This window comes from Rhineura floridana, chromosome 9, assembly GCF_030035675.1.
Source record: "Rhineura floridana isolate rRhiFlo1 chromosome 9, rRhiFlo1.hap2, whole genome shotgun sequence".
NCBI classification, from domain to species: Eukaryota; Metazoa; Chordata; class Lepidosauria; order Squamata; family Rhineuridae; genus Rhineura; species Rhineura floridana.
In genome coordinates this window covers 27140512-27165023 of record NC_084488.1, presented here as the reverse complement: position 1 = coordinate 27165023, position 24512 = coordinate 27140512, and the positions used below count along the sequence as shown (strand labels likewise).

General features: G+C 41.9%; 1 protein-coding gene across 1 annotated transcript in view; it reads left to right on the top strand.

The window, feature by feature from the left end:
* Positions 1 to 18577, top strand: part of KCTD8 (potassium channel tetramerization domain containing 8) — an 84358-nt gene extending 65781 nt beyond the window's left edge. The window contains exon 2 of the mRNA XM_061583990.1: positions 18041 to 18577. Within this exon, the coding sequence (XP_061439974.1) occupies positions 18041 to 18501 (461 nt within the window). The 3' untranslated portion in view covers positions 18502 to 18577. The remainder of the gene's footprint in view (positions 1 to 18040) is intronic.
* Positions 18578 to 24512: the final 5935 nt, after the last annotated feature.

Sequence of the window (24512 nt, the reverse complement as noted above, 5' to 3'; positions counted from 1 at the left end):
AGCAGCAACAGATTCATCCCTCTTGCTAGCCCCACCCTAATTGAATGGTGCCTTTTCAGTTAAAGGGTTCCAGCCCACTTCCTCAGTCTTCTACTCCATTGGAGCAGGGGAAACTCTGCTCTGGTCTGACTTGGGCCTCTGCAGTGGGGTATTCGAAGTCTGAGGATGGCAACACTTGTGCTGGAGGAGCAGTGGAACTACAGGCTTGTCTGGTTGAAATGCTTCTGGGGCTGGCCCTGAGCGCCATTCCTCTTCTGTATCAGAGTAGTTGCTCTCTGTTAGCTTTGGAGTTGAGTGCTGGCAGAAGCTGAACTGTAACCGGACCTTTACTCTGGGTATAATCACACTGAGACTCTGGCTTTAAGAAAACAATAAAGCTTACATTTATTGTAGGAAATACATACTGGATAGGAAGGATTCTAGTTCTAGTTAACTAAATTTGGAGATGCAAAGAGCCATACTAGCTCTTTCATCTCTGTAGGAGAGGGAGAGACAGAAGAAAAGATGACTCCTCTCCCAAGAGGGAATGAAGAAGAGAAAGGGAGGAGCAAGAAATAAGGAAAGCAACCCTAAGAGCATCAGTCTAGCACCTGAAGGAAGGTCAGCACAGGTTAGGTCAGAAGAATAGTCTAGACAGGGCAGAGTCTTCCTGCTATATCTAATCTTCCCCATGCAAACCCACCAGCAAGCTGAGTTGCATCCCAACACTTCCAGCACCCTCACCCCCCAAGAAGGGAAATCTGAGTCCAGGGCCATGACACTAGCTTACAACCATTCATACTAGGTGCACATGTTATCTGAGCCCAGTTTCTTCCCAGAGGAGACCAACCAAGTCCCTATGCTTAGTTGGGCATTTCCTGGTGCAAGCAGAAGTTGGCAGCAGCATTAGATGACTTTGGTTTTGGCTCCTTGGAGCAAAGTCTGGAGGCATCCTCCAAGTTCAAGCTGGATACTTTCCAGGTTGAGCAGAAAGCCTGTGGCAACTGTCCCTTGAGTGTGAGTGGAGAGGGGAGGTAAAGGTAGAAGTAAGAGTTACCTCCTCTTTTTACCTCCCCCCTCCTAAGCAAAGCGTTTTCTTGGGTCCTCATGGATAGATGTTCAGCATAGGAAGATCTAAACCTTTTTTCCAAAAGGTCTAAGCAGCAATGAGTCCTTTCCAGTCAATAGTTTCTGATGGATATCTTCCATGGCTTGGAAATAAGTGTGACTTCCAGGTGCTATGGACAAAGGATTTCTTGTTACAAATATCATTGTCATATACCATCCCTTTTAGTGCTTTGTCAGAACATGAGACTTTCCAGCTAATTTCTTAGATCTAATTGCAATGTTGGTGGCAATACACAACCTTCAACATAGCATGCACTGTTTCTCTTTCCCACTTTTAGAATGGACTCATATGACAACTTCAGCAAACAAACAGGAGCTGACATTTTGGGTGTGATGACTGATGGTATGACAGCACTGATGCATTTAGATACAATATATAGATTTTATCCACTTCTGTTGTTTCATACAGAAGGAGCCAAGTGAGACAGTATGGATTGCAACCTTTGTTGCAAACTTCAATTTCATAAGAAATGGAATATATTTAGAGTAAAGATGCGAAGGAAGAAAAGATGGAAAAATTGGGAGGGAAATGGGGGAGAATGCTTTTTCTTTCAATTTTTCCAGTTTTTCCCCCCAGGCCTTCACATCTCTAATTTAAGGTGATCACCTCTTTCTGTTAGAAAGGCACCAAGGCCAAGGTTTGGCTTAGCGTGTCATCTGAACCCAGACTCAAGGTTAAGATCCCTCCTCCTTGCTAACCCAAAGCTATAGCCATGAACAAACCTTGGCTTCAGCTCATGGTTAGTGAGGAGAGATGTTTACATGGTTGGTGAGGAGAAAGGTTGAGTCTCTGCATGGCATGCTAAGCTTTCGCTCAGCTTGGTACCATATAGCAATAAAAAGGACAAGGGAGGAACAAAGTGGCTATGAGCTTCCCAGCAGCCTGCATGTTTGCGCAGTTTCACTAAGCCATAGTTTGGCTTGCTGTATCATGCAAGCCATGCTCACAATGGGATGTCATGGAATGGCATCATGAATCCAATATACCACTTCATTTTCCATTTTTGAGTTCAGTTTCTCTTCTAAAGCAATTTAATGTTTTCTAAAAGTCTTACTTTGTAATCCTATCTAAAAGCTCCATGCACATCATTGAACTTTTAGGAATGGACAGGTAAGACATTGAAATAAATATATAAATAAATAATCACACATAGCTACTGTTAAATATCACTATCCCATCAAATGAAGATGCTTCCCTACTGCCCTGCAATTATCCTTAGCAATGGTTTGATGGGGAGGGGGGGAGGAGGAAGGGCTTAGTGAGTTTCTTATATCTCTTCTGAATACATTATTCACTGATTACTCCTTAGGAATCATGCTGTCTGGTGCTGGTGCTGATGGGAGTTGAGGTCCAACACCATCTGGGGGCATAGCTACCCCTCACCCCTGGGGCAATATATGATTGTTTCACAGCAGTCAGATAATTTCTATTGCAATTTGTCTCTTTTCCTGATTTATTGCTTGGAGGTAGGAAAAGAGAGAGCCTAATTAAATCTAATGGACTGCTGGTACACAGTTATTGGGATATTGACATTTTATCACCAATTAGACTGTGTTCCTCATCTCATTATCATGTTAGCTTTGCTTTTTTAATCACTTTACCTTATTGTGTGTTTGAGAGCCTGAGAGAGAGACACACAGAGAGAATGAGAATTCATACTAAGGGATAAATTAACTATTCTAAATAAGATGTTGGACATGTGGACCATTTCAGACAAGGTTAGCCAGATGTTGCTGGACTACAACTTCAATCTTTCGTGACCACTGGCCATGCTGGGAGGGGCTTATGGGACTTAGAGTCCAACAACATCTGGAGGGCACCACGTTGGCTATTCCTGATTTAAAATATGGGACTAGAAAATGCTAAACGCTCTATAATTTACATGCCTTAAACAATAAGAGAATTCCTTTGTGGCATGAGAGATGTTTTGTTTGTATTGTGTGCACAACACACTTTGCTTAGCTTGAATACATGATCATTTAGCCTGAGGTTGCACAAATGGCTGAACACATTGGCAAATTGCACCTGGTCTGTACTACTTCAGATTACAAGCGAACAATTATATTACTCAATGCTTGTTTATATAGAAAAGAAGATAGCAATGAAAAGGATTTGAACCTACCTTCTTCCTGATTGTACTATATTCTAGAGTTTTTCTCTCTGCCCCTTTGTTTTAATGGAAGATCATTCAAGCATACAGCCCTACTTGCGGTCTCCAGTGGTGCAGTCCCAAGTCAGTTTTACTGTGTGATCACCAGTGTGGATATATCAGGCCTAAGCCTAGAATTGGAAGCTGAAATGGCTTTTACTTGACCACTCCTTTGTTTATGTAGATTCAGATGGCAGTATGATAAGTTAATTCGACTTTTGCTGTAGCTGACACAGCATGAATATGGCCAGCATCCCTGAAACCCTGGAGAGCCACTGCCAGTCAGTACTGTACTAGATGGACCAATGGTCTGAGTCAGTATAAGTTTGAATTAAAGAGGGTGTTATGACACGTGCCCTTGAGAACCTGAGTGTGTGACCCTGCCACCCACATGTCCCATGAAACACCCCTCCTTGAGAAGAGGGGGATCTTTTGCTAGGGATAAAACAAGTGCTTTGCCCTGAAATGTGCCTAAATGGTGTGTGTATACCCAAGAAATGCAGGTCCAAACCAGAGGAATGCAAAGCTTTCTTTTATTGAGAGAAAAGAGAATAGCATTACAAAATTACTGGGTGCGAGGCAGCATTAATCATTAATATCCTAACCCATTCATAACTTCAAACTAAAGAGATTAAAGGACCCTATTACTATAAAGAGTGACAAGTAGGAGAGATTACCTATCCTAGGCCCAGGAGTGGGCAGTTGAATACAGATGAAGTGATGTGAAAGAGCTCTGGCCCCAAAACAGGAAGGATTCTGTTTGTCTCAAGGCTGGTGCCGAGACACAAAAACCCTTCCTGATTCTCTCCCTGCAGTCCTGCATTGAGAGTGTTGTTACACATGTTGGAGCTCAGATTGCCATTACCCCCCCATAACTCAAGCCTCTTTTTAAAATACACTTTCTCTCTCTCACCCCCCTGCAAAAGGAGGGGTCTGGGTATGAGGTGATTTCGCACGTGTGTGTGTGTGCACGCGCACGTATGTGTGTATGTTTCTTGCTGACCCTGATAAACTCAGGCTACCTTTCTAATACTTTGAACAAAGGGATAACTCTGCTATGCGTGGGGGAAGTCTGCCAAGGAGAAGATAACTGTCCTGCCCAGAGCGAGACTCACGAGATGGAGACGGAGATGGAATCAATTCCTGTTTTATTAAAGCAACATTGAAGGCAATACGTTTCATAGGCACACTATGCTAGCTCACTGCAATCCCTAACTAGGCTACCTAGGTAAACTCTGCAGCGTGTGAAGGAAGTTGAGTAGTTGAGCAGGCTTAAATAGGAAAGGTCTTCCCCTTAATCTCTGACTCCTTCAAAGAACCTCCCTCTGACCGAAGCGCTTCTCCCGGCGTCTGGCGCAGGGCGAAAGGGGGCATGCCTCCGCCGGCTCATCCGGCAATACAGCCTCGATAGGTGCTGACTCGGCTTTGAGAGGTGGGGAAGCGCTTGACGTGCCAAAGGGGGAGCTCGGGGGGTGGAGTTGGAGCCCACGCCAAGACATCCCCCAATGGCTCCCTGGGGGTGTCTGGAAGCTGAGCGCAGACTTCTTCGGCAGGAGAACTGTCCATGGGAACTGGCACAGTGTCAAACACCCCCCTCCCACTCATCCTCACTAGCCACAACACCGTCTGATTCTTCCCCTTGCTCTAGCAGCCAGCTGTGACGCTCATCCAGCTCCCCTCCTTGATCCTCCTGAGAGAGCTGGGGCTTGGCAATAACATTTATTCCAATTGCTCTTGGTTAATTTTGTTTCTCTCAGGATGACCTTGTTACACCATACCTCAGGAACGCATAGCCAGCCATAGAAGGGGGGTGGTGTTGGGTGGGAATTCTGCTTCAGGACCTTGCACCTCCTGGGTTCCACTTGAACCAAAAATGGGGTTAGCTGAGCAGTTGTAACACTCCCCCCATTGAAAAAAATCTGAATATACTTATACAGATGTCTTTTCGCACCTGAGACATCACAGTCTTGCCCTTGGCTCTAATGCTTACTTTCATCTGGTGTAACTGCCATTTGGGACAGGATCCATCTTACAAGGGCCATTAAGACGATGACCAAAATTACTTGAACCATTAGAATCACCACAATGGGGTGTATTAAAAGGTTTAAACTTCCTTTGGCTCCTTCACTTCAGCCAAGCAGTGCTTCCCACCATTTGTGTGTCCCTAACTGTTTAATCTTGAATGCTATATTGGTGATGGCATGGCATTCACGTGTTATCTGGGGTGTGGCTTGCTCTCCCAATTGTTTCACTGCTTCTAATTGTTCCTGCAACATAGGTTGGGAAAGTAATTGTTGGAGATCAGCGAGGCCATAACCTAATGCAATGGCTCGAAGGTTTTGAAACAAATTTGGATTAACTAATATTCTCTGAATGGTCTGTACTGGGACCTTAAATGAAAAATCACATCCTACTATTTCCTCAATACCACAAAAGTATCTATTAATATATCTTAGCATAGATTGTATGTAATACTTATCAATAACAACATAATCACAAAACATTCTAAGGCACACGCACCCATGTCCAGAATATAGAATAGTTGGAATTGATTCATTTTGCATGAAAGAGCAATAAGAAACAATCATTCTGAGAGAAAACCAATCTTGATGGGATTCCAAACTATCATCTTCACAAACAAATCCTAAACCCTTATGATGTTGACAACCTTTAACATTAATTGTTACCCATTTTATATGTTTAACTATAGCCCACTGGTGAAATTCCTGAGCATAAAGGAATTACAGGATAATGATTTCAGCCACTTCTACCATTACAATAAACAATCTTAATGCATGATTTTCCCTATCATATGTGGCATTGACTAGGCTCCACCAGTCTTCCAATTTTCTTTCTTCCTTGGAAATCTGATTTCGAATTAGGGACCTAATTTCCCTGGTATGGGCCCAATTCTGCATTTGGGTGCATGTAATAGCCAAGGAAATATTCTGTTGTAAGGACTGTGTATTGTTTACAATGGCATAATTATCTTTTTCAATTCCCTGTTCCCACATTGGAAGTAAACTTGCTATGATTTTGGGAGTTTCAGTGGTTTTCTCCAGAGCCCTGTTGATAGGTTGTGTCATTTTACTTATTTCTTCAGTGGTATAATGTAATTTGTTGGCTAATATTTCAATATTGGTGGCATCCAAAAAGGCAGCTCCAGTACCCAACCACCCTGATAAATCCTGCTTATTTCTTCTCCCATTCTCCTCCTCCCATAATCTAACCCAATTGTCCCATCCCCTATTACTAATTTCTAAATAGGAGGCACAGACCAGGATTCCTTTGCAATATTTAATTTCTCAAATGAGACCACAACCTCCTTAAGTGCTGTCCCTGGCTTTATCAATAATGCAGATGGTGGTTCAATTTTATCACTTGAGAACCTATAAGAGGGTTTTATAAATGGCTTAATTCATTTACTTTTTCAATAAGGGGATTAAGTGTTATGATTTTTTTAAATGATAAACCTATTTCCAATCGATAAAATCCTGGGGTGCTATATTTCTCAATAACAGAAACATAACCTATTGACCTAAAAGGAATACAATACTGTCCATAATGGCAGTACTTTTCCTGGATAGGAATTATCCAGTCTGGAGGACCAACAGTGTGTATTTTTCTTACATCCATAAGTCCATTAAAACGCTTCCAGTCTGTTATAGTTCTGGGATATTCCTGCCCTGTTGATGAAATCAGGACAAGAGCCAGTTTATCGGTGGGTCTTTTTTTCTTGGCACTTGCCATAAAAACGTGGAAGTGCAAAGGTGATCCCTTCCCCCAAGTGACCATAGAAATCAATAAAATGTTGCAAACTTCTTCATGTATCATGTTGCTGCCTTGGGACATTTCACCAAATCATGGGGTGCAAGAAATCTTGGTGTCCACAGAAGAATCATGGCAAAAATGAACTTGCTGCTTCTGGGGACCCTGGGTGCATCTAATTAATCATATCTCCTCACAAGCTGCGCTGTGTAAGACAGGTAGCTGATGGAGGATATCTTTTTCCTGTTGTTGTCTCCTGGAAGCATTACTTAGTAACCCTGGCAATCGACAGGCCATCTCCACTTCTGAGTCCTGATAACAGATCCAACCATTTGTGGGGATGGGCTCGATGCCAGTATTCTCCAAGACGCCTGCCTTCCACTCTGAAGGTGCTCCTAATATTCCCAATATCATCAACAGGATAGTGGGCATGTTCTCGTGCTTTAAGAAAATAACACAGAGATTACGCTTTTCCCTCCCCCTCCCATGAATCAATCAACTAATTTGCCCATGACATTCCTTAACCACCACAAATAGTCACTGACTCTTAAACCTTTTCACTGTTTTTCTATGTATCTCACACCTTCTGTCTACATCCTGTATGCCTCAATCTTAGGGCTCATCCAGATGACTGCAAAATGTGTGACATGCCCGCTATGTGTGTTCATTATTTTTTGGTCATCCAAATGACGTCTCGCGCTGTTACGCATTTTCGCGGGTTAAATCCGCTCCTTGCAATACCGGCAAAAATGCGATTTGCTGTTTAAAATCGGGAATCATCCGCTGTGCCTTCAGGAGTTAGGATGCAATACCGCGGACTTTACAGCTGATGGGTGGTTCTTGGGCGTTTCCCCTTGCCCCTTGCCCTCATTCCAGCCAATCACATATCTGCACTTTTGTGCATGTGCGAGAATAAGCCCGGGAAAATTGAACCAATCATCGCTATGGTGGGGTGTTGAGGGCGGTCTGCAACTACTGCGCAGATGCATTTTATTTTTTGCCAGTCTGCAAACTGGGCGGCCGCTCTGGGTGAGATCTCCAATGCACAGCAAGTGAGAAATGGGGGGTAGTCGGTTTCAGTCTGCCTCCGGAAAGCTTTGTCAATTTCATTCTACTTGCTGGGTTTTTTGCTTCAAATCAGAAAAGCATACATTTGTTTAAGTGTAATATCGCAAATACAAACAAGAAAAGGGCTGCTGGTCGGTTTCACACCTGCTCCGGAAAGCTTTGTCAATTTCATTCTCCGTGGGAAGGAAAGGGAGAAGGAGGGGGGTGACACATTTCTTGCTTTTTTGGAGAAATAAGTGCATTGCCAGCGTGTGTATCTCCTTAAATATCAATGAAGGCAGAAAAGCATACATTTGTTTAAGTGTAATATCGCAAATAGAAACAAGAAAAGGGCTGCTGGTCGGTTTCAAGCCTGCTCCAGAAAGCTTTGTCAATTTCATTCTCCGTGGGAAGGAAAGGGAGGAGGGGGGGGTGACACGTTTCTTGCTTTTTTGGAGAAATAAGTGCAATTGCCAGCGTGTGTATCTCCTTAAATATCAATAAAGGCAGAAAAGCATACATTCGTTTAAGCATAATATCGCAAATACAAACAAGGCAGGCGTGAAACTGACCAGCAGCCTTTCCTTCCGAGGCGAGAACTCCTTTACAGCCATATTGTGCTTCGTTACAAAGGGGGAGAGGAGCATACGTAATTTTTTTGCTGACCAATTGGTTGATAGGGGGAAGTTTTAGAGGCGGAGCTTGGAAAAAGCGAAAAGAATGTAGGGGTCTTACTGCTGCGTGTGTGGGTGCAAAAAAGTGGTTTTTTTAATTGGGAAAGAGCGAACTAAAAGGCAAAGTGAGGACTATCAGATGACAAACCGAATATGGAAACCGTGGATTATCCCGCTCCATTTGGATAAGCCCTTAGACCTACCCCTGTCCAATGGGAACTGGGTTATTAAAGGTGATGCCACTATGCTTTTACCTGCTATAGGGAAGCTTAAAACACTTCCATGAACACCTGTGCACTCCCTTCTCCCATCCTCACATTCTCTCTTCCCTTTAATCACTTTCTTAGACAAACTAGGCAAACCTTTTCTTTGTACTGACAAACTGGGAAAGAAAGAGAAGCAGGATGAAATAGCAACTCTTTATTGTATGTTGGTAGCCATAGACATTCTTTAATAACAGATAGAAATGGCCATCCTTGAAGGATACCATATTACATCTTGGGCAATGAAGTCCTGAATTTGGAATGCATGCACACAACTAAAACTGGAGGGAGAAAGCACATCAGGTGGTTTGTCCTTCTACTCCTTGGTTACAAGAACTTGTACCTTCAGTGGGGCACAAAGAAAATATTTCGTATTGCAGGCATCTTTGTCGGTGTGTCTGTAAGTCTTAACCTCATGTCTTTGTCTGCCCGCTATCTGAATGCACCTTCCCTGTTTCTTACCATGGGTCATCCAGTGTCTGTAACCATTGGGCTTTATTGGCTTACCCCCATCTTCCCATTTCTTAGATTTGGATTTGCTTACAGGATCCTTTGCTGCTTTTGTGTCCAAATCATTTTTGTGTAATGCATTTGAATCAGAGATTTCTTTCCCTAATTTTGTGCTTAATTCTGATACATGTAAGATCTTCCTCTTTTGGATTTCTCTTGCTGCAGATGCAAAACAAAGCACAGTCAGTAGCACCAGCATATAACATTCTAAACACAATTGTGATTCCATTTGTACCCCGTCAGGGAGTTTCACTAATGAACACCCTGTTTGCAGAGCAATTGCTCTGGGTTCCCTGTTACTCAGCCTGTTAGGGACTGCATACAATAGCACATTTGCATCAGTGCCGGAATTTGTACACACAAAGGGTGACAATGGAAAATGCTGCCCCTGTTGGAATCAGGGCTTTGCAACTGGTCCATTCTCATGCAAATGTCATCAGAAACCATCTGCTGTTTTGGAACCCAAATTGTATTAATATTCAAAGTAAATTCAAATTCTGGATAGACTCTTCCTGAAGCTAGAAGCTCTATACTTCCAGTTTTGTTTTGATCCAAAGGCTGTTTGCAAGCAACAGATTGTTCATTAAGAAAAAACATGTTTATTAGCAAGAGACTGTGGTGTATTACACCCAAGGGAAACATTCAAATCAGTATTTCTTTCCATGGAAATGGGTACATCTTGCATGTTTTCAAGCAAATCTGAAGCATTTAAATGAGCACCTGCACTTTCAAAAGATGTTTTTGTATGTTCCTCTTTAAGAACATTAGTAGGACTTTGCTCAAAGACAGGAGCCCTCCTGGTTTCAACTGTTTCTCAAATTTCAACTTCTTTGGTTAAAGAAACCTTTTCCTTTAGTTTTAGGAGAGAATCGCCTCCCCCGTATCTACAGGGTTTCCACTAAAGACCCCTAGTTTTTGGAGGCTGGATTCGTCTGGAGGAACCAAGCCTGGTTTTCTGGCCACTGTTCCCAGTTCCCAAGTGGTGGCCTCCACATTCATTCCGCCCCACAAAGATGGTGCTAACATAGACACAGTTGTGACTGGAGCAGCAGGAACTGGGCAACCCTAGGTTCGATCATGAACATCTTGCATGGCTTGCCTCTGCTCTTCTGAGCAAAGCTGGATAGTGGCAGTAGGAGCAGTGGGAATGGAAACAGAAGAAGAGGTGGAAGGGGCCATGGGAGCCTCTGCCGTTACTGTCCTATGTAAGGCTTCTGTCAAAGCTTCAGTGGGTTGCTTGTGGAATTGATCCATATTTTCTCCCAAATTTCAAAGTGCATTCCAAACGTAATTACGGATGGGATCCCCAAAATCCACCAATTCATTCCCCTGCCGGATCTGAGTAGGGCCATTACTTTGGTGGGAGGGAGAAAAGTTGCTGTGATTGCTGCTGGAGTTATTGAACCCAGGTCACCTGTCTCCCCCCGTTGAAGCTAAATTATCCCGATTGGAACCAGGGGCCAAGAAAGGGCGGTAGTTTCCTCTTCCCTGGAGTCCCCAATTTGAATTGGGTACAACAGATGAATGAGGCCCTTGACTGGTATATGTGACAGTTTGAATTGGCTCAAGCTGAACCTCTTTCTGTGTAGTGGCGGCTTTTCACCCCCCTCCAACCTCTTGAAGGAGCTCAGAGACTTGCAAAATAGCCACACTTAACTCCCACCAAGTAACACCTTCAAGATCCATTCTCCCTATTGCTAACTTTGTTTGAGCATTTAACCCTATGTGCACAGCTTCCAGAAATTCTCTGTCATTATACTCATACTAGCCGTCTCCCCGAAGTCTCACATGGTCTGATCAGTGTGCAAGGAATTTCTTCCGATTCACACAAACCTGAGGGCTTTCCCCTACACCTTGACTCTCCATCACATATGCTTTTAACACATTCAGCCCAGGCAACAGAGCCTTAATCACATTCCTCATCCAGTCATACGCATTCCCTGCATTCACCATTCTGAATGCTGCCTCAATGGAAGCTGCATCTTGCTCAGTAGCACAATATCTTGCCACCTGCATTAGATCTTGAGCATCAGCAGTAGGATACATTTCATCTGCCCTAGTTAACCAAGTCAAAACTGAGTCCTTGTTCAAATAACCCAAACTATCTGCCACTGCCTTTGCCTGGGGAGGGGACCAATGTAATATCTCTTGGACAATTTTATTATGAGCTGGCCCAATCCCAGTGGTTTCCACCACATTTTTCATTATAATGGGTGCAAGTACCTGTGACTCCTTCCATTCAAGATTTGAAGGAGCAGATGATACAGCCTCTTCCAGGATGGGGGGAAGAGAGGGGGAATCTTCCCAAAACTGTCTACCACCCGGAAGGTGGACCACCTCTGCTACAAGGCCTTGCTGAGTCTGTAATTTTTTCTCCAGTTCCTTAATTTAAGCCTGGCATTTATCATGGCTGACTGTCTCATTCTGCTGTCTCACATGAAGCACCAAATGTTCTGCTGCTGGTTTAGCCCTTGTACATTCCTCCTCCTTCTCTTTCATACCCTGACATGCCACCTCAGCCTGGGCTGATGCCTTGTCTCACTCCCTCTCCATTTGTCTTAAAGAAGAAGCCCACCTTATTTTTTCTGCTACCACATTCATTCGTTCACAGGCAAAATTGTCACAATCATTTCTCCACCCTTCATTTAAGTCTCCTTTTTAAATGCTTCAATCAAACTACTTCTCTCTCTGGCAAAAGCCTCTCGTTCCTTTTCAATGTCTCATTCAAACTGATGCACTCTATTTCAAATTTCTCAGTCAAACTGGCTCGCTCTCTTGCAAAAGCCTCTCTTTCCTGATCAAATGCCTCAGTCAAACTGATGCGTTCCTTTTCAAATGTCTCCTCTGCCTGAGCCAACTTACTCCTTGACTCCTTTAAAAGGTCTGACAAATCCTGACATGTTTGATAAAGTCCCCAAGCGGCTGCAGTACTTTTCTTTGATTTTGAGGGCTTGTACTCTTTGCAATATCCCTCATATGCTTCATTCATTGTTTTTATAGAGTCATCTGTTTTAAAACAATGATCATCACCTTCCTTTCTTAATCAACCATTCCTTTATTTTAGATAGGCACTCCATCACATCCTGACACATAAAGTGTTTTGTTCCCTCCATGGCTACCTCTTTTGCCATAGCTTAGAAGTCTCTAACACCAAAAGCCAAATGCAAAGAGTACAACAATGCACACACAAACTACCAAGCCTAGTCTCAAAATAAATTCAGGGATGAGCCATCTTCAAATGCCACATTACCAGATCAAGTCACTCATGAGTAAAGCTGTTGCCACCAACTTCTTCTCCCAGATTGATTCTCAAAAGGAAAAACAAGGGGGGTATCTAAAGGGACAGGAACCAGTTAGGAGTCTTTGCCAGCCAGAGCACTGAACCTTCCCAGTGCAAATCTCGTTTCCACCTTTCCCAAGTGCCTAGCACCACCAGCTCAAGCTACTTGCAAGGCTTCGTTCCCCAGAATTTTGCGGAAGGGGCGGGAGACACAAGTGTTATCAAGGGCTTTCAAAATGGATGGGACCCAGTTTAGGGAACCCCCTTAGTAGCTTCTGGCCACTTAGTGGATTAACCTTCTTTATCCAGTATCACCTTTGGCCAAATGCTGTGCCCCAATTGCCACCACCATTTGCCAAAGCTTTGTTGCCAGGGATGGAAGGGGAGGGAGATAACAATGAGTCAAGGAATCTCTATACCTTAACCTCTAAATGGTACCACAGCATTTAAAGGATATTTCCCCATTTATTTTAAACCAAGAGACAGCAAAACATAGTAACAAAGGATCACACATTTCAAACATATTCAGAACTTGGCTACCTGTTTCCCTGGATTGCAGGACTGTTCACATGTTACTTTATTTCCTGCAACCATTGCTGCCCGCATTAGTCTCCACCAATCTGTTACGACACATGTCCGTAACAAGGGTCTCCCTGGTTTCGGTAATAATTATAGGTATTTGTCAAAAGTGATGCATTGTGAGCTCTATATATGAGATGGAGAGTCTGACATCCCTTGCAATTTAAGAGACTGAGAAACAGCTTGAACTACGTTGAGCAAATAATCTGTGAGTATGGCATAAAATAACAGAAGGATGGATCCAGAACACAGCCCTTTTTTATGATAGCTCCAGAAAGGTGCAAACAGCAACATTAGTATAAACAACAAGAAGACTTGTGGCACTTCAAAAATTAACAAATGCATAAAATGCTAGAGCATAGGTCTGACAGAAAAGAGGTACAAGTACATAGCCATTCCTACCACATGGCAGGGGTGGCAGTGAAGAGAGCTTATATCTCTGCCTCTATTGCATCTTTAGTGAATTGCCCGGCAGAGGTGTTTAGTGTGGTAAAACAACTGGTCCAGAGCAGTGTGGTATCATCAATGGACCACTCAGTAGCCTGTCGTGAGAGTTGCTAATCATTCAGAGGGGAATATTCCTTGGATTTGTGCTGAACTTGCTGTCACAACTGGTTCAAGATTGTTGAAGGTCCATGGAGCACCATCGAATTATAGCTTGTTTCATCAGTTTCAGTTGTTGCAGACTGAGAATGTGGACAGGACATTTGTGATAATGAGGCTATGTGCTCTCTCCTGTCCATCACATCAGTGCATCACTATGGGAGGGAGTTATGCCCACTGCCTTGAAAGAAGCAGCCCCTCTTGAAGAAATCCTCCCGGAATCCAGGAGTTTTAGAAAACTACCATCCAATCTCTGATATCACCTTCCTGGCCAAGGTGATGGGAAGGGTGGTGACCAGCTAGCTGCAGGCATGCCTTAAGGAAGTAGATTATCTAGATCCATTCCAGTTTGGCTACCAGCCCAGTTTTGGCACAGAAACAGCCTTGGAGGCCCTGGTTTATGACCTTTGTCAGGAGAGAGATGGGGCAATGTAACCCTGTTCTTGATCTCTCAAGACACTTGACTATGATGACCTTCTTTAGTGAAAGGAGGTAGGAGTTGGAGGTACTGTATTAAAGTACAGGACCACTACCAGAAAGTAGTACTAGGAGATTGTTGCTCAGCTCCATGGTGTTTGGGCTGTGGAGTTCAACAAGGGTCCATTCTATCTCCTATGCTATTTGACATCTACATGAAACTGTTGGGAGCTGTCATCCAGGGATTTTGAGCATGATGTGATCAGGATGCTGATGACACACAGCTCTGTCTCTCCATTCCATCAAAATCAGAAGAGATTGTGAAAGTGTTGGACAGGTGTCTGGAGGCAGCAATGGACTGGATGGGGGGGAGACAAAAATGAGGCTTAATCCTGATAAGACAGAAGCACTGAGGGTGGGTAGTTCTTGTGTCCAGGAATTAGGTGTATAACCTGTTCTTGGAGGGATTTTACTCCCCCTGAAGGAACAGATTTGTAGTATGGAAGTACTCCTGGATTCCAACTTGTCACTAGAGTCCCAACTGGCTTCTGTGGCTAGGAGTGCTTATGCCCAGCTGAGACTGATTCACCAGCTACAGCCATTCCTGGACTCAGCCTGGATAGGCTGGACTCATTTGTCCATGTTCTGATGACTTCCCATCTCGACAACTGTAAGTGGGGCTGCTCTTGAAGACGGTTCAGAGGCTGCAGCTAGTGCAGAATGAAGCTGCTTGGCTAGTAAGTGGGGCAACCCAATAAGACCATGTGTCACTGGTCCTAAAAGTGCTGCATTGGCTGCCAGTGAGCTACTGGGCCCAGTTCAAGGTGTTAGTACTGGCATATAAAACCCTAAATGGCTTGGGACCCAATTATTTAAAAGAGCTCCTTCCCCAGTCTCAACCATCTCAGACCCTACAATCAACAGGTGAGGCCTTGTTAATGGTGCCACTACCAAGCACTGTCCAGTTGGTACTGACCCATGACAGGGCCTTTTCAGTGGTGACACCTGATTTGTGGAATGCCCTCCCCAGTGGTTTTCAGAAGCATACTGCATCTGACTATGGTACTATCAATAGTAGCCTTTGATAGCTTTATCCTCCATGTATTTGTCCAATCTTCTTTTAAAGCCATCCAAGTTGGTGGCCATCACTGCCTCTTGTGGGAGTGAATTTCATAGTTTAACTATGTGATAAGAAGTACTTTCTTTTGCCTTTTCTGAATCTTCCAACATACAGCTTCACTGAATGTCCAGATCTAGTGTAATGAGAGAGGAAGAAAAACTTTTCTGAATGCACTTTTTCCATGCCATGCATAATTTTATACACTTCTATCATCTATCATGTCGATTCCCCATCCAGACACTGAAATCCCCGTATATGTTATGTGAACAGGGTTTATGTTAGACCCAGTTCTGGGGTACAACAGAACTATGATACAGGAAATAGGAGTAGACTGCAGGATTAAAGCCTGATTTAAAGCTGTGTTCTCAAAACAGATGAAGATTCTTCATTTGATTTGTAAGCAAGATTGGTGATGATCACATGTAATGCCAAAACATAAGTGATTAATTATTTTAATCTCTTCTTACAAAGAGTTCAGGGTCATGTACATGATTCCATCCTTCACAATCCTGCGAGGTGTTTTAGTGGTTGTAACTGGCTGAAGCTCACCCAGTAACCTTTGTGGCTGAGTGGTGATTTAAACCCTAGTCTCTCAGGTTTAAGTCCAACATTCTTATCTCTGCACCACATGGGAGAAGAGGTTTGGGGGGACAATTTACATTACTACATCCCAATTGAGTCTAAATAAATTCCCTTATTAAACCAGGAAGAATCCATGATTCCCAGAAGTTTGGAAACATTACTTTAGATAAGTGGCTTATCATTTCGAGGCATAGTGTCCTGTTTTGAATGATAAATTGCTTCATTCATTTCAAGGCACTACATAACCATTCACACACCATTGAACACAATGCTATTACAGTAAAGGGTAATTTCCCTTAAGGGAATTACACTCACCACAACAGAATTCTACACAGCAAAATAATTTTATAATCCCAAAGTAGATAAAGGAATTTAAAATAAAAGACTTCTTCCCATTTCAAACACAATCACACAAGTGCCCCTCATTTTGAAATGCCCATGAGTCCAAGAACATGATGAAATGCTTTTAAAACTTCAGCATTTACACAAAACAGCCAATTCCAATTAAGAAAATAATATGTTTTCCACTCAGGCAAGTGAGATGCCACCACCAATGTTAATGCCATCAGACAACTATGATTATTATGGGAAACAGCTTTTTGCCCATTTAACATTATTTGTAGTAAAACCTAATGAAATAATTCAAGACACATATTTTGCCTTTTTTAGTTTGGACAGGCTCATCATTGTGTTTGATTCTCTCTATTTCCCTTTGTTTTTGTACTCTAGCCTATTAAGTAGCTAATTGCATTTCTCATTGCAACAACCATTACAGTTAGGATTAGTTTGAAGTTTCTCTTAGAGTTCCCAATTATTATATGCAATCCTATCTGTTATATGGGTTCTGCATGGAACCCCTGTGTGTGTGTGTGTTCATCCAAAGCTGAAAACATTTGACAGATGTAGCAAAATCCGTTATTTAGGACACAATCTTGCCCTGTACAAGGATGTATGTAACACCTCTGTGTGAAGGGATCTTCATAGGGCTCCATAGAAAGTCACTTTTTCCCTCCCCCAATCACACCATGCAGAAGGATATTAAAGGTAACAGGAAGTCTGTACTTGCCTCCCACATCCCCATCCAGTTCTCCCTTTCCGTGATGTTCAAGTTATTTATTTATTATTTATAGACCACATCACAGCATAAAGCCATTGAGCAGTGTACAAGATAAAAGCAGAAAAACACACACAAACACAATCTCTAAAAACTATAAAATCAGTTCAGTAAGGCCTAAAAACAATAAAACCATACAAACTCTAAAAACAGCAAAATAATTTCATCAGAAATAAAATTGAAAATTACATAAATGACTGGATTATACCTCAGAGTAAAATGTCTTCAGTAGGTGACATTTAGTTGCTCAAGATCCAGATTGTGTCAGTTTCTGAAGTGAAAGGGCCAGAAGAGGTGTTGAAGGAAATTAGAAAGTGAGATAAAGGGTTTCTTCTTCTGCTACTATTCTAATATAAATTGGGAAGAGAATAAGAGATGAATGCTGTTGTAGGAGGGAGAAATAAACGTAAAAGGATCAGGGGAAGGGATAAAATAAACCAGCAGTTTAGGGGGAGGAGAATAAGGTACAAAGTGAGTGTGAAAAAAGAATGGGAGGAGAATAAATTACAGGAGATGAGTAAAAATATGTTGAGAGCAATGCGCGGGTGGGAAGGGGAAAATAGAAAAGGTGTTCTCCACTTAGAGCTTCTGCATCAGAAAGCTCTGCCTAAAATGAAGGGGCTGAGTTGCAGTAGTCAGAATCAGAAAGGAGATAGCATCACAAGAAAGTTTAACTTCTCAAAATTTCTGTACTGTGTGACCACATAAGTTGAAGTGAACCGTTCACCTTATGTGGGAATCCTCTGTAGTTAATAAAAAAATAAACTTACACATTATTTATTTGCTTAATGTATTGCCTGATCATACTTTTTATCTCTTTTATTAGGACCACCACAGAGGACAGTGTCTCCCAAACAAGAACATGAAGACGGGAAGCATGAAAAAGTTACAGACAAAGGAAGTGAGAGTGGAACTTCCTGTAATGAGTTGTCCACTTCTAGTTGTGACAGCCACTCTGAAGCCAGCACTCCCCAAGAAAATGCTGCTAGCACTCAGCAGTCCACAGGGCACCAGCCAAATACTGTAACATTGGATCGGCCCTCTAAGAAGGCTCCAGTGCAGTGGATGCCTCCACCAGACAAACGCAGAAACAGTGAACTTTTTCAAACTCTCATTAGTAAGTCTAGAGAAACAAACCTGTCCAAAAGGAAGGTGTGTGAGAAACTTAGTGTTGAAGAAGAGATGAAAAAATGTATTCAGGATTTTAAAAAAATCCAGATTCCGGATTATTTTCCTGAACGGAAACGCCCATGGCAATCTGAACTGTTACAAAAATATGGACTATAGTTTTTTCAATATTTCATGACTTGTCAGTGGTGCATTAGATGTTTGTTAAGTTGGCAGTTTCTACTGATGTACTTCTTCTTGGGTCTACTCATTGGAGTGATTCCTGCTGCTTATTTCTGTGAATTGGATGTTGGATAGGACATGGGTTGACTTTTTTCTTTTTTTAAAAATGAAATCATAAAATTAGATTAACACATCATTGATTCTTTTATAACAGTTAAAATGTGCATGATCAAGACATTTTGGTTTTCAAACTTCTTATTTGTGAAACAAATATATCATGAGATCATTCAGTGTCCACAACAGCAGTGATACAAAGTCCACTGGACAAAGAAGAATGGGGCTTATGATAACAGAATTAAATCGGAACACTTTTTAAAATGTTAATGCAATAAAGCAAATGTCTATTTTGCATGAGCACAATAGTGACAAGTAGATCATACAAGAGCAAGAGGTTTGTCTGCTTGGATAAATATTTTGTTCAATACCAAGACTATAAATGTAAAATGTCTTTGGAATTGAACCTTGTGTGGATTTGTGTGTGGCTGTGTGTTCGTTTTGTAAGGATGGTGTAATTATGCCTTATGCTGTTTTATGATTGCACCAACATTCATATATTAATGTTCATGAGGACTATTTCTGTGAAATGCAAAACCAGATTGTGAAAAGTGGTTTCATGGTCTGAAAATTTTCTGTTTTCATGTTAGTCAAAAAGCTGGAAAAATAAAATAAAATAATACTTTAACATATTTATTAAAAGGGCCGTACTGTTAGATTTTCTTGATTTATTATTCTTTTGTTACTACTAATTTTTGTCTGTCTGCATCTTCAAGTAGATTTTAAGGAAAGTTTCTGCACTGTTCTCATTATGCACCTACTCTGCAAACAAATTGCAAACAATATGATTCAGCAGAAAATGAATAATGCTTGAGGCATGTGAGTTTTAATTAAAATGTTCAATGGAGATTCAACATGATGGGGAAAAACCACGTTATTGATTACTGCTCAGTATAGTAGTGATAAAATCTCAACCAAGAGTGCACAAAGGGAATTTTAGTTGACAAAATACCAAATACTTCCAACAACTGTTGGGGAAATTACTGTTAAAAAAGTACTATGTTTAAGATGTCATTAACAAGGTGCACCAGACAAAAAACTGTTTCCCCAGTGTATAAAAATTAATATTTACTCATAATACCACAAAAATAATCTGATTAAAAACAGGCATGTTTTGGATGAATGAAGAATTTGCCAAGGCTTGTGAAGTATTGTTGTGTATTACGTTTTTATATGTATCAACAATTTGCATTCTTAATTTTGTCGTCTGATGCTTTTCTTTACAAAAGTACCAACATATTTGCTAATTTGACAAAGCATACCACATTTGGAAGCATTGCTTGGTGCCACAGGTCTTTGTAGAAAATCTTCAGGCATTCAAATCTTGTAACCCATTTCATTCACTGGATTAATTTTTTTCAATTTCAATTTTGTTTCAGTTTTGGCCAGTTCCCACATCACAGTGACTCACATGTACATGCGGGACTGTGTGATTTACACAGATTAAGTATGCAGTACCTTTTCTATGTGGAGGTGCCAGAAATCACACAACTAGCATCTTCACATGAGCAGGGCCTAGCTGAATGCTGGTAGCCCTGTTTGGTCCCAACACGGTTGTGTGGAGCCACCATGAAGTGTGAACTGGCCTATTGATGTTATTTATTTACTTCTGTCATTTCTACCCCACCTTTCTGTATAAAGAGGACAAAAGAGAAACCTTTGTGTACATCAGGTTTCTCATTTGTGAAGATGAATGTAACTGAAACATTTACGTGGGGGGGCACAAAATGGCAGAAAATATGTATTTATAATGTAAGAATAGGGATATTCAAATCTGACAGATGCAACAACTGGTGGAGCAGCTTCCCTCATACCTCTTTAAAGTTTTGCTAGCATTGGGCACAATCCTCACAAGCCACCTGGTGCTGGTGGTGTTCACCATGCAAATTGCTGCTAGCCCAAAGAATTAACAATGACTGGTGTTGTCAAACTGAGATTGATAACGAGGGAGTGACCATGATGTGAAACCTCCATAATGGTAAGTACCTTTTTCCTCAAGGCATTTCCATCCCCCAATATTCTATATGATCATTCAATCACTGCTGTGGTCACTAGGGAAAGAAATATCTCAAAGCACCTTAAGACAAAAAATGGGAGAATGCAGTGCAGAATGAAGCACTTAGTTAATTTTCTTTGATTTGTCTTCCCATTTTTCTAAGGTTCCATGGGATGATTACTTGCTTATTTAAAGTGGAGAATTTAATAAATATATGAGCAGTTTTTCCACTCAAGTAAGTTCTCAAAGTGATTTTCAATATAAAGCTAAAAACCCTGTAAATAGGATATACAGCTATAAGAAAACAATTAAAAAGACTACTAAAGCAGTCAGCAAAATATTAATAATTTAATAGCCTGGCAGCAGAAAGAAAACTGGCAAACAGCTTGAGAAATCTTACTTGACAAGGAATCTAGAAAGTGGATGCCACTATGGAAAAGGTTGCACTGTGTGTCCAAACCAATCTCACAACTGGGAAAGGATAAAAGAGGGGCAGCACCTTTTCCTGGTGATCTGGGGGAAAGATCTACAAGATTGCCTAAGGTAGATTCCATTGGACTTCATCAGCCTCAGCCAACATGGCCAATGGTCAAGGATGATGGGAGCAGTAGTCAAGCACCTTCTGGAGGGCCACAGGGTCCTCACTCCTGTCCTAATATATGCAAGGAACCCAGCCTTAAAAGTGACAACAAGCATTCAGAAGCTAACCAGCAGCCAGTAACCTGTATGCTTTCTCTATGGGAGCAGTCACAGCATTCTGCAGAATGTAGAAGCATTCCTTCTTCCACCCTGAAAAGAAATTCAACACACACAGTTTTAATCACAGAAATGTATGTTTACTTTATTACATCCCTCTTCAAACAGCTAATGAGGTAATTTGGTCCCCAAAGCAGATGAATAGTCTGCCTCTATATAAATGCTGCAACCCATCAATTGGCACAGAGCCAAACCTAGGTCCTCTGAAGTGGGAATGCTTGATCTGCTAACCCTTTCTCCTTTCTAGCTGTCTATTGCTTTGAGCCTTATGCTCCTGAATCATTTAGTAACACACTTGGGATATTTATGGAATACTCTGGTATCCATCATTATCATGGAGGAATTTTAAACAAGCCAACAGACTGCTTCCAAAATGCCACATGTGCCTCTTTCAGCTGTTTTTCCTGTCCTGACGAAACCAGGGTGTCTTGTTCATTTCTGCTGTGGACGCTGCCAAATAGTAAGACATCACTTTCAGGCATCAGTCTGCATTCGAAGATGAAACCAGCTCTGTGAGAGCTTGCTGAGGTTTAAAAACCTATTTCCATTGGATTTGCTTAACGCTAAAATTCGGTCCCACAAAAATACTGTTTGATGTGAAAGCCCTTCCATTGTTGCTTGCAGCAAAGAATAATCTCTGATAACAAATCCCCTGATGCCCAGAAGCAGTGCCCAGATCTTGCCAACCTTGAAAGCATGCTCAGCTCAGAGTCAGAAAACCTTCTATATAATTATAGAACCTATACCCTTTGCCCTTAGACAGGCATTTACAGCCTTACGTTTTTTTTCCCTTCCAAATGCTGACAGGGAAGGTCGATTAGCTGGTGTTCCCAAGGATCAAAGGATTTGTGTCTGCAGTTCTCCCATACTGGAGGACCTCCCTCATGTATTGCTCTATTGTCCAATATATACCCAACCTAGATCTAGATTCCTTAAGAAATGGCTAGACATTCCCTGGCTTATCTCATCTGATGAAAAAATTATATTCTTAATGGCACATCATAACTGAGAAGTAACTTACAATGTTTCCCTTTTCATAACAGAGGCCAGAAAACTTCAGACAAATTACATTACTTCATCAAATATCACCTAGGCAATATTTTTTATTGTATTTATATTGTGTTTGTATTGTATTTTTTATTGTTTTACTTGCGTCGGCCTATGGCCCTGCATTTCAATTTAATAAACTAATATAATTAAAGATTAGCTTTGAAACTTACATCTTTACCACAATGTATGACAAGAGTATACTCCGAGCATTAGTATCCCATTGCTGGTTCATAATATGTTGCCATCACTGTTTCTAACTCAAATTATCTTGTAATGGCTACTCGCTTCCCGTAGTCTACGCAATTGCCACATTGCACAAGAGAGGCACCGTTTATGTGAGGCAGCATTAAAATGTCTCATAACAGGCATAATGCACCAAATAGGGCACAATATGTTAAGCATACTCTTAGTGCAAAGTCTGTACTCCTCGCAACAGGTGTTTTCTTTCCTGTTGACCAGCGACTACTCAGCTAGGGAACTGCCTCAGCACAAACAGTACTCATATAAATACTTTGTGTGTTATGGAATGCATCTGTGCTTACTTTTACTCTGGGCCAGCCCCAGCCTTAAGGAGGACTTAAACACTGGCCTCAGGGTGGCAAGTGCATGAACCAAGAGAATACCCTAGAATCCCATTCACCATCACAAGGGAGACTGGGTAATACTCTTTCAAATGGATCGTGGGATGGTAATTGACAATATGTGCCACTTGCAACCTGGCTGGGCCCCACACAGAGTGAGAATCAAGATGGTACCCCTGGAAAGTAGCCTTCTTAATGAAACAGGGCAACTGTCAAATCTTCCTAACCTGTCAAATTGGGTGTCAGCCATGCATTTATTTGCCATCTCTTGTGTTTTCAGTTCTGTAGATTATTTCTTCATTGTTTACACTTGAATTGTCCTTATTGGAGCGGTAATGGCAGAAATTATGCTGTATTTTCTCTCTCGTGTGTGTCTTCTTTGGCAGTGTGCGTAGATGCCCTCTACCCCATGTGGTTTCTCTAGAAATGTGTTTAGTATATCATCCAAGGAAAGGCATGTTGCTTGTGTTGTATCATGAACACAGTTAAAGGAATCATATGAATAGAAGCAGCCACAGAAGAGTTTCAGAGGGACATTAGGTAAACTTCCTGTAGCACTGAAGTTTCTATGTAACCTAATTAATTGTCCATATGGAAGATTTCCCTTTAGAAGAATGGATTTTATCTGTCATTTAGCAAAAATCGGCTTTCTAGTGATTAATCTGCTGTAATCTACACACAACTCATAAAAACATAAGAGCCTGCTGGATCAGGTCAGTGGCCCATCTAGTCCAGCATCCTGTTCACACAGTGGCCACACAGATGCCCATGAGAAACCTGCAAGTGGGACCTGAGTGCAAGAGCATTCCCCCCTCATGCGGCTTCTGGCAACTGGTTTTCAGGAGTATATTGCCTCTGACTATGGTGGCAGAGCACAGCCATCATGGCTAGTCGCCACTGATAGCCTTATCCTCCATGAATTCGTCTAATCCTCTTTTACAGCCATCCAAGTTGCTGGCCATCACTGCCTCTTGTGGGAGCAACCCCAGCAACAATAAGAACCTGTCCTCTTATCAAATGTATTCTGAATAGTTTGGTAGATAAAAGTGAGGAAAAGGGGCAAAATACCAAATTGCTCACAGGAATCATCAGAATGCCTCCATGAAAAAAAGGGATGTGGTGTAATCAGTTGTGTTCAGACAAATCACCCGACATCATGTGATGGGGTTGCATTGGCTGCCAGGCCCTCTCCCTGCTAATGCATGTTCTGCAGCTATGTGAAGGAATAATTGATAGTGCATAAGGCTCCTCTACGTGAGGAGGAATCCTGGGCCAATATGGATTCTATCTCACATGGACATCAGTTTGTACATATGATAGGTACATTGAGAGGTGGATGGCCCTGCCCACCTATCAAAATTGGCCCATAAGGCCAGTCCTGATAAAGATCTGGCCCATGGAGCCAAAAAAGTTTCCCCACCTTCTTTAAGGGATGCTCCTCAGCATAGTGCTGCTGATTGCCTCCTGCCATGCATGACTGGGCTTCCTGGAATTACCATAGCCATCTTGTC